Here is a 10,944-nt window from a genome sequence, read left to right as displayed (position 1 = left end):
TCATACACACGTTGAACGACATCATACTCGGTCATTTGGTGATCCTCTGCCTTTCTTCTATGGTGCTCCATCTTTTTGTAGGGCTTTGGCATCCATGTTCTCTCATCGGCTAATATAGCTCTGGCCTGCTTTGTCCTATCCGCAAATCGCTCCACGACCTACCTAAAAGTTAGTCTTACCATTGCGGTGACAGGTAGTCCTCGAGTAGATTTGAGGAGTCCATTGAAAGACTCCGAGCTGTTCGTTGTGAGCATGCCCCATCTCCTTCCTCCATCAGCATAAAACATTCATTTTTCAACTTCTAATTTCATCAACCAAACATATGCCTCTTCATTCACTTCTCTTTTTGCAACCCATTTTCTTTCTTAATGCTGCGTCGCAGCCCCCCACATCAATTTGTTTACAGTGCCATTTCCAAACTTTGTTTGCAAATTAGCTTTTAAGTGCCTTAAACAATATCGATGGTAAGCATGTGGAGGCTGTCACCCTTCCAGTGTACGCATATTGTGCAATATGTCTTTATGACGATCCGATAGGACACATATGCCCTGACGACCCTTAATAACATGAGTTTATAGATGAGTCAAGAACATCCCCCATGTCTCGTTGCTCTCGTTGGCGGCAATTGCGAAAGCAAGAGGGCATATTGACCTATTGACATCCATACCTACTGCAATTATGAGCTTAATGTCATATCGGCCATATACATGCGTCCCATCTATCGATATCACATTCCGGCAGTAAGCAAAACCATCAATACTTGGTTTGAATGCCCAAAAGACGAAGTCAAAAATTCTGCCCTCTAAAAGCCGCCACTGTACAACAGTGCCAGGATTAACATGTTTTAGAGCCGCCTGCATATACCCCGACAATGCCTGAAAAGAGGATTCCCAAGTTCCAAAGATCATCTCAAAAGCACGTCTACGCCCGAGAAATCCCTTTCTCTTGCTTATGATTTTACCATATTTTGAGTGAACCATGCGAATACAAGTTTTGATAGGCATCCTGTATAAGTTTAAACAAACAACATTTAGTAATGATATTTTAATTGATATAAGATATATAATGTAAACGGTCAGATAAGTTACATTGGAGTTTCCTCAATGTGTTTAAGTAACACATGAGCAATCATGTTTATATCTAGATTAAAATGATCTGCTCGACTTTGTCCCATATCACAAGTGTGCTTCGGGTGGAATTTTGTGATTTCCCACAGACCATCAGACTTAGCAATTCCCCAAAGCAACCACCGATAGCCTTGAGTATGTCGCTTACAAATCAGCCTCCATACCGATTTGTTTGAGTCATCAACCCTAAACTCCCTCATATCCTTTATTCAATACATTCTGACAGCCCGTTGCAACATTTTTTTTATGTGAACTGCATTCCCTTTGCAATGACGCATTCATCAGTCATGGGATTTTTTGGTTCAATCCACGTTTTTTGGCGACTTTGATCATCATCTCTTGTGAAGACAAATGCATCCTCACGACCTTGGAGACTGTCAAGATATGGAATATAGTCAGAATGCCACTGCATTGGGCTATCAGGAATTGGGTTTTCCGCCATCGGAGGTGGTACGCGGTGGTGAGTTGGTTCTGGGGACTAAAATGTGTTTCTTTTTCATCCCCTTCACTATCTTCATCATCGGTTACCTCTGCATTATTAGCTGGTTCATCGCCATTACTCTCTGATGTATCCACATAACTTGGACAATCAGCGCCATCTAAGAAAGGCCTCCTCCTACACGATAAAAAGCATATGTTAAGCTTTTCTCTACACGATAAAAAGCATATGTTAAAAAGCATATATATATATATATATATATATATATATATATATATATATATATATATATATATATATATATATAAATTAATTATTTAACATCAAGGTGATGAACCTACACATATTGAGAATGAACATGGTGTGGAGAATGATCAACTCCACCAAACTGAGAGGACTACCTTTCATCCACAGTTGGTACCACTGGTGAGTTTTGATAATAATCAGCTGCACCGAACTGAGAATTATTATAATAATCAGCTCTACTGAACTGAGAATTATTATAATAATCAGCTCCACTGAATTGAGAGTTCTGATAATAATGAGTTGTTCCACTAAATTGAGATGATTGCCCGATATTACTCGTATCAGGTCTATAACCCCTACAAAGATTTAAAAATGGTTATTTACCGATACATACAATAAACACGTGCTACTGCACAAAATAATAATATAAGAATGCATATTTGCCAAGTTTGATTTAATTGTTGGGTAAGGTTTTCCAGCGGCACATGGCCACTCAAAATACCCCCGTAAGAACTAAAATCTCCATACGTGTTAGCTTGACTGGGTTGTTCTTGCAGGACCTCTCGAGGTATCTTTTCAACATACATCTCAAGAACATTAAGGGCGACTAAATGTTTTAATTCTTCTAGCGCATTCAAATAATCCCTCAAAGAATCATCATCATTGATATAATGCCTACCATAAAACACTATACCATTGGAAACTGATTGTGGATATCTGGCTGTTATAGAGATTTCATACTCATCTGTACTAACCTTCATTTTTTCATATACGTAAGTGACTAGTAATTCATAAGATATTTCAAGTGGACATTTAACATGAACGTTTGGTCTTTTATTGTAACGAACTGTACTATTGTCATCAAGGATAATACCATCCCAATGTATTGAAACCTTAACTGGTGGAATATCTTGAGCCATTTTTTGTAGGACTTAAGAGAGGTTTTTTTGAATGACTTAAGAGACTTAAACTTATGAAATGGATGAGTTTTTACCTCGTCCAACATTCTTCTTAAATAGATTCATATTGACCCCTATTGCGCATTGAAACATTGCGTAATATGAATTAAATTCAAATAAACGGTCAAAAAATGCAGCATTGTATTGTCAAATCGGTCCTTTACGTGTCATAAAAAACCTGAAATTGGCATGCATGATGTGTTGTCAAATCATGTTCTATTGCGCATTGAAACATTGCGTAATATGAATTAAATTCAAATAAACGGTCAAAAATGCAGCATTGTATTGTCAAATCGGTCCTTTACGTGTCATTAAAAAGCTGAAATTGGCATGCATGATGTGTTGTCAAATCATGTTCTATTGCGCATTGAAACATTGCGTAATATGAATTAAATTCAAATAAACGGTCAAAAATGCAGCATTGTATTGTCAAATCGATCCTTTACGTGTCATAAAAATGCTGAAATTGGCATGCATGATGTGTTGTCAAATCATGTTCTATTGTGCATTGAAACATTGCGTAATATGAATTAAATTCAAATAAACGGTCAAAAATACAACATTGTATTGTCAAATCGGTCCTTTACGTGTCATAAAAAAAGCTGAAATTGGCATGCATGATGTGTTGTCACATCATGTTCTATTTCACATTGAAACATTTCGTAATATGAATTATATTCAAATAAACGGTCAAAAAAGGTAGTACTATTTATAACATGATTGACAAATAACTAGTATTCACTTTTAAATGAGTTATCATGATATTCTACACCCAATTTGGTAATCTTGATTCTATTACATGTTTTACCCCAGCAAACATATTTGAAGCAATGGGTAGGACATGAAAACTAGATGATGATGATTTTTATTACTCAAATAATCCTAACAAAAGATTCAATCAAGAATACAATAAAACAATGAGAGAGGAGTGGAATTGGCGTGTTAGGGAGGTTGAAGCACTGGAGCAAAAGTTAGCTTCAATAGGGCTTAAACGCCCAAAAAAACGTGCTATGTCAATGCCTCGCGGAACTCCACAAGAGTTTAATTTTGCTCTTAATCGTTTTCGCGAAGAGAACAATCAGATGCAAATACATTACCATAGGGCAGAATATGGTATACATGGTAGCACAAGATTTAGATTCAAGAAGGATTCAAACTGTGAAATGTCCGATGAAGATTAATATTTTTCTTATAATAAGGTAAGTAGGTAGGGTCATAAAGACCCCTCCCCCCGAGGGTACTTGGGGGTTTGCAACTATATAAGTAGCCCTTTCTTTTGTTATTAGACTACAACATATTCAATGTAGAGTAGTGGAAGCTCAGCTTGGTCTTTACTCCTTCCAAAAGAACCAAATAGCAGTGATGATGAGAGTTCAAATCATAGCAGTTTTTCGAGTGATACCAGTGATTTCAAACTAGACGAGCTAAATCCGCACCTTCTTATAGAGCGTAATGATGATTTCTGTAGTGTGAAATATTCAGATTCGCGAGAATATTATTGCGGTTTACGCCGAGAATGATCACATCGGATTGCCGAATTAGAACGTCTTGTTCGTGACTTGAAAAATCTCAACGCTCCAATCCCAACAAGGTACTCAATAACCATGCCTCGAGTAGGTCCAGCAACTTGCGAGATGGCCGTACAAAGGATTAGAAAAGAAAACAACAGAATGCTGGCAAGACGTTGTAGATTTTACATGCTAAAGTTGGCCGAAGAACAAGCATCATCAACCGGTAGAGAACTAACATCTCCTGAAAAAAGATATGTGTTAAGAGACCACCAATATCGTTCTGAGGACGATATTGAGAACTTCTATTCTGATGACGATTAGGGTCTATTTAAGCTCACTGTCTTAGATTATGGGTCATTTAAGTTTCGGGCTAAGGCTGTTAATTTGTATTTTTATTTTATGATGAAGTCATAAATTTGAATTAGTTTGGCATGTTTTTAATTCTTCAAAGGTTATTGTTAAAGTCTATTATTAATTGACAATTTCACAAAGAAACACAAATAAATTAGTACATAAAGAGTGCGGATTACATTATAGGGGAAAAGGTACAACTAGTAAAAAACATAATCCATAGAAATATTAAACTTAATAAACAAAATATATATAAATAATGAACAACAACAAGATAGCACAAATAATCTTTCACAATTTAAGTTTTTCTTTCAAAGTTATTTTCTCGTGTTGAGCCTCTCTAAGTTTAGCCTTCAGCAAAATTCGTTTTTTTCCTGACTCGGTGAGCAAGACCTCCAAACGTTCAATTTTTTCTTCAGCTTCCACAAGCTTAAATTGCGAGTCCAACTTAACGGTATCTCTAGAGATACGTGAAGTCACGATATCTCTATCAAAAAGTGGATTTTTAAACTTCGCCGCCACCGTTTTATCCACGTGAATGCTATCTTCCCACCGAAAGTGTTTGCAACCGCCCATATCCTATAAACATTACAAGAAAATCAGTTTTTTAAAGTAAAATATATGGATAACGTGAAAAAAAAACACTACAAAATGTAAAAACACTTACTTTGGGCACTTTACAATGCCAAAAACGGCGACCCGAATTATCTTGGGTCTTTGATGTTTTTAGTTTACAGTAATAACTGCATTCACAAATATCGGGTTGTATAGCAAACATTGAAGTTTCAAAACTTTGAGACATGTTTTTGAAAGTGCAAAAGTGTGTTGAAAGGGGAAGATGGAGGAAATGAAAGAGAAGAGCAAGAATAAAGGTTGGGGACGGGGGTTTTTGGTATGGGTTTCACGCACAGATTTTGTGCGTGAAAGGACCAAAGTGCAAATGTACACTTTGGCCCTTTCACGCACAGAATCTGTGTGTGAAGCCTAGTTTGTTTGTTTTTTTTAATGGGTTAGTTTGGTTTAATTTTTTTTTTTTTTGGGTTACAAAAGTGCCGGACTCCATTGTAACACATACTATGTTGCAAAGAATGACCAAATTGATCAAGTTTGATGACCAACTAGATATGCCTACATTTGCTAAATTCACTCATCTTCCTTCTGGCTTTTATGCTGCAAAGTTGGACATAATAGTGTTGTCTTAAATCGTCTGAGATTAGAATTTACCCACTGTATCACAAGCCAAAAAAAGCTTCTACTGAAAAGTGAATGTCAGCCAAAAACAAAAAGGAAAAACAAATGAGACCTAAGTACCATAATGGTTATTAATTTGCTAAGAAAATGAGTTATCTAATCTTATATTGGCTTCTCGTTTGCATCTTCAGTTTCATAATCCTTGAAAATTGCTCGGACTCTTCTTGGAAAAAATGTTGGATTTAGATTGTCTTGTCTCTTCACGAACTGTGGGAGGAGCATCTGCAAAAAGAATTTTTGTTTAGTAGATGATATAATACCAACTGATTCAAACACTTTGCGCTCTTTTTAAGCTTCCGTCTAATTTTCTAAAAGTGTATACCTAGAAACAATTTTTTTTTTAATATTCATAGAAACAGTAGACAAACTTTTAGCATTTCACATTCTCATTTCATACCTTAAGACATATCAGCCTTCTTGGCTGATGATTCAAAATGTTTCGGGGTTTTCCTCTTTGTCTTAGCTCCTAAAGCATCGGCAGAAGCCTCACTGTCAAGATAACGAGCTTTTCCTTTCTTCACAAAGATAAAAGAGGAAAAAAGTTAGTAAACATAACACGGAATCAAGCACGGGTGTAATAAGATCTACCTCATGCTCTTATTTTTGATGAAGTAATAAGTTATATTACAAAAAACATCAAGATTCAAGAATATGCAAAAGTGCAGAAAGAGGGGTGTTATATCGATACATCAGAAACTAAGCTAAACTCAGGGAGCTAATAGAATAAAAGAGTTGTTCATTGCTATTTACAGAAGTCCAGTTTTTTCTTTTTTTTTTTTTGGCTAAATAACACACTTTATACCATCTTAATGTTAATTATCTTTCTTGTACATCAGCATAAAAGTTATCAACAAGTATTGCTAAACCAGTATTATCTTCCCCTACTTTCAGCAGCATGCTGTTGAATGCAATTTTCAAATGTTTTCTCCCCTCGGGTTGACTCTAGAGAACGTTGAGCACACCCGGGGGGATAGACAGGTGCAGGCTTAGCAATCAGCTGTTGACCATCTACTTCGACTCCGTTCAGCCTGTTTAAAATCTCTAACATTCTTGGCGATTCAGCAAGTTTGAAATGCACATCCAGGATGTCATTCGTTCTCGGGAAGAATTGCCTAGTCTTTTCCAGTTTTTTGCAAACGGAGGTCACTTTACCCAATGCAAGGGAATCCATATTTGATATCCTTACGATGGTTGTTCTTGGTGGATCGATTCTCAAGATTGATAGTCTCTTTCCAAGCACGATCAATGAATGCTTCTCAATAGCAATTTCTTTGCCCTCTACTGTCTCAAATTCCACATAAGCAACGGAGCTTGACGAACCAAATAAAATTCCATTTATGTTGCTTTTGCAGAAGGATAGAGCTTCTTTAATGTCATGAAAGGACACATTGTTCTTAATTTTTTTTTATCATAACTGTCCTTGAAGGATGCTTCACTAATGAGGCGGGAACTTCTGGATAACCAATTAAATTATGTATGCACATGCTCTCTCTTCCTTTCCGAGGAGAAGTGGCCTCCAAAGCTGCTGTATTCATAATTCTCTTGCCTTCCTTCTTCTGACTCAAAATAAACGTGTGCGACTTTAAAATTATTTGATTTTACACTTGGAAACACAACCTTCGTAACAGCCCCACAACCCTTGAAAACTTTAGAGACATCACTTTCTGTAGCTTTTACATTCACCAACTTTATAGCCATTTTGTTTTTCATCTGATAACTTTTCAGATAAAGAGGCATTCTCACCCTTGTTCAGGTCACCTTTTTCCCTCAATCATGCAATCTCTTGGTTAGATAGCCTACTGTTTTCCTTCTTTCCAATCACATCCTCAGATGAAGTCTTTCTTTTTTTCCTGTCAAGTGTCTGCTTAGCAGTTTGTGCTTGGATACTGCTATTTGCACTTCTTTCCCTATCTCTTGTCAATAACCATTTCCTCAGGCCTAACAACAGATGGCTTCTGAGGAGGCAGCTCCCTAATACAATCTATTAAGCTCTTTATGTCGCCACTCTTTCCAAAATATTATGAGAAGTTCCATTAAGGGGCTCAAACTCTAGGTACAGATTTTTCACTCTTTGGGTCGACAATCTGATCTATTGCTCGATGATCAGCTTCCACGTGAGAAGAATTATCGGAGACTGATGCAATTTCGTCCATTTCGGACTTAGAAAGTGAGATCCGAATAGAGATGTCTTCGGCCGGATGGTGTTCATTTGCAGAGAATACTGATTTTTTTACAAGAACATCCCACCATTTGTTGGTTGCTTCACTCGGTAAGAAACTATTAGAATGTGTAACCTGTCTGAGATTCGATGTCCCATTCTTCTCAAAAATTGAAATAATGTCTGATATTACTTCCTTGTTTTGCATTTGGTCATTCTTGGCCTCCAACTCTGGTTCGTTATTTCTTTTTTCCTGATAAACATCTACTAAGCTGGCAAACCTCTCTGAGCCACAAGACGAATCAAATTTTGACAGGATATCTTCACCAGAACTGATTTATACACTTGATGATACTTCCTCAACTAGCAATTGTTCTCTCTTACCGAAGAACACCATCTTCTACATTTTTTTTTTTTAATAATGGTAACAGACCATCTTCTACATTCTAAAGTGTTGATTACAGAAGTCAAGTTATTTCAACTAAACAAGTAAACATCCAGTTTATTCTCTTATTTGTGAGTTATTCAATACATATGAGGAAACTGCTCATAGTTAAAAAGAAAAAAAATATGCAAAAATCTCAAAAGTGTCGTAATTCCAAGGAGGATATTGTTTGAGATATAAGAAGGATATTAACTAGTAACCAATACATAGGTTTACACTCAATCAAAAAGAATATACATTTAAGAAGACGCACAAACAAATAAAACAAACCAAGTTCTTAAACAAATAAGCTCAAGGAAAAGACACCACACATACCAGACAGGACATAATCAGTAAACATAATGCGGAATCAAGCACGAATGTAGCAAGATCTAGTTCGTGCTCTTAGTAGCGAGCTACTTACTGCATATCAGGAAATTCACTCATCAAAAAGGAAAAAAATTGCAAAAACTCAAAAGTGTTGTGAGGATACTGTTTCGAGAATAAGAATAACTAGTGACCAATACAGACGTTTACATTGATTCAGAGAAAGTATACATTTTTAAATTGAAAAAAAAAAGGCACAATATAACAAACAAACCAAGTTCTTAACCAAATAAACTCAAGGAGAAGTCAATACACATACCTTGTTGTGATCATTCAAAAGGGACATGGGCAATTTCCCTTCATTCAATATAACATTGTAGTTACTGGAAAGCCGAGAATCGATCTTTTCTCTAAAGGATTCCAATTTCTCCCGACTGATCACCCGAGTATTGACTGTAAAATTTGAAAATCATATGATTATTCAGACATTTTATATAATTCTTACATGAAACAAAGTACCCACTATGAGCAAATGAATCAGCCAGATAAAACAATTGAACAATTAAATTTCAAAACCTTCAGCTAAATTTAACCATTAATACACCCTGCGCCTTTGACGCAATTACAGTGTTGTCAAAGGCGCGCTTGTGAGTGCAAAAAATGTTGAGCGCTTAACAAGCGCTTCAGTGTTGTGATCAAGGTATACTTTTCCTTGCCAATGAGCGTAATCTGGAATAGGCGACACTAAACAATTGATATTTCACTTTATCCTACTCTACCATATATTCGTTACTGATGCTTATAGTTACTACTAGTCTTGGACTACACTTGCGTATTTGTAGATAAAATAAACTATATATAAACCCTACACGTTGTAATGTACACCTTATAATGACAAAAAAAAAAAAAAAAAAAGATATTCCACTACATATTCATGAAGAAGTTTACCTTTTTTTTTTTTTTCAACATGAAGACGTTAAAAAGTGTAAGACTTTTAGGGTTTATAGTAAAACATACTGAACCAACGGGGATCTGGCTGTATACGTGTTGATGGAAGCTTCTTTGATTGAAAATCATGCTTTAATATTTTGCCTTTACGATCACGTTTTGGCCTATTATTGTACATCTTGAGCCTCCGACTAGTGGCGTTGCTACGGCCGCGAGTTTTATTCTTCGCCATTTTTATTGTGAAAATAAAAAATAAGTAGGGCTTTTGGCTTCTTAAAATATTACCTACTTCTTAAATAAGTAGGCGATGATGGGTTGTGGAGTAGTGAGGAGCCAATTAAACTAAAACCTAGATTTTTATTTTGCTTGGAAAATTACAATAAGGTGCTCTAAATTTAGGTTATTTATTATATTTTGGTATACTATGTTTTTTTTTTTCAATTTTTTTTTCTCGATTGGGACTTTTGGAGTTTGTAGAGATAGATCAAAGCAATAAATCAGCAAATGAAAGAAATGGAGAAAAGAAGAAGAGAAATATTAGAAATTTTTATTAGAAGTCGGCTAGAGCTTTTATCAAAATATTACTTATTCTAATTTAAATATATGACTATAGATTGGCTTTTTAACACCTTTTCCGTTTATAGTAGCAACAATTTAATTTTCCGTCAAATAATTTGAGTGTTTGTGGGTTTTAAAAAGACATATAGAATTTTCTAAATCGAAGTGAGATAGATCTTTTAGCAAAGTATTAGTCTCATTACGAATATAATGATATTGGCCTTTCAATTTTACGTCTAATAACCTTTTTTTAACAATATGGTTGTTGTTATCTTTAGTTAAAACCATATTAATTCTTAAATGAACGAAGATATAAAACCAGAAATACGAATACATATACTTCAATTAACATGAACCACTCTACTATGAATAATAGCATTTTTGGTATAACGGATGTCAATTTCTTTTTGTTTTCGAGTGTTTGGTTATCGAATGAATTTTTTTATGCAAAAATACATATTAAGGATTAGTAATAATATTAACAAATAGAGAAGTGTTGTAATGAGACTTTTGGGTGGTAACGATAAATAATATGTAGAGCAAAAGAATATGAAATTCGAATTACGATAGAGTAAGAAAAATGACTTCCACTCATGAGTGGGCAAAGTCAATTTCATCCGGATTGGTTCCTACATGTTTATACTT

General features: G+C 35.4%; 1 protein-coding gene across 1 annotated transcript; it reads right to left on the bottom strand.

The window, feature by feature from the left end:
* Nucleotides 1-5,826: 5,826 nt before the first annotated feature.
* LOC132618060 (nuclear/nucleolar GTPase 2-like) lies at nucleotides 5,827-10,458 on the bottom strand. The gene is made up of 4 exons (XM_060333116.1): nucleotides 9,811-10,458; nucleotides 9,113-9,246; nucleotides 6,282-6,399; nucleotides 5,827-6,106 (listed from the first exon to the last, which is right to left on the bottom strand). Exons 1-3 carry the CDS (start codon nucleotides 9,971-9,973, stop codon nucleotides 6,283-6,285), a joined length of 414 nt encoding a protein of 137 aa, XP_060189099.1. The 5' UTR covers nucleotides 9,974-10,458; the 3' UTR covers nucleotides 5,827-6,106; nucleotide 6,282.
* Between the last annotated feature and the right edge of the window lie 486 nt (nucleotides 10,459-10,944).

This window comes from Lycium barbarum, chromosome 11, assembly GCF_019175385.1.
Source record: "Lycium barbarum isolate Lr01 chromosome 11, ASM1917538v2, whole genome shotgun sequence".
Classification (NCBI taxonomy): domain Eukaryota; kingdom Viridiplantae; phylum Streptophyta; class Magnoliopsida; order Solanales; family Solanaceae; genus Lycium; species Lycium barbarum.
This window is presented reverse-complemented; position numbering and strand designations above follow the sequence as displayed.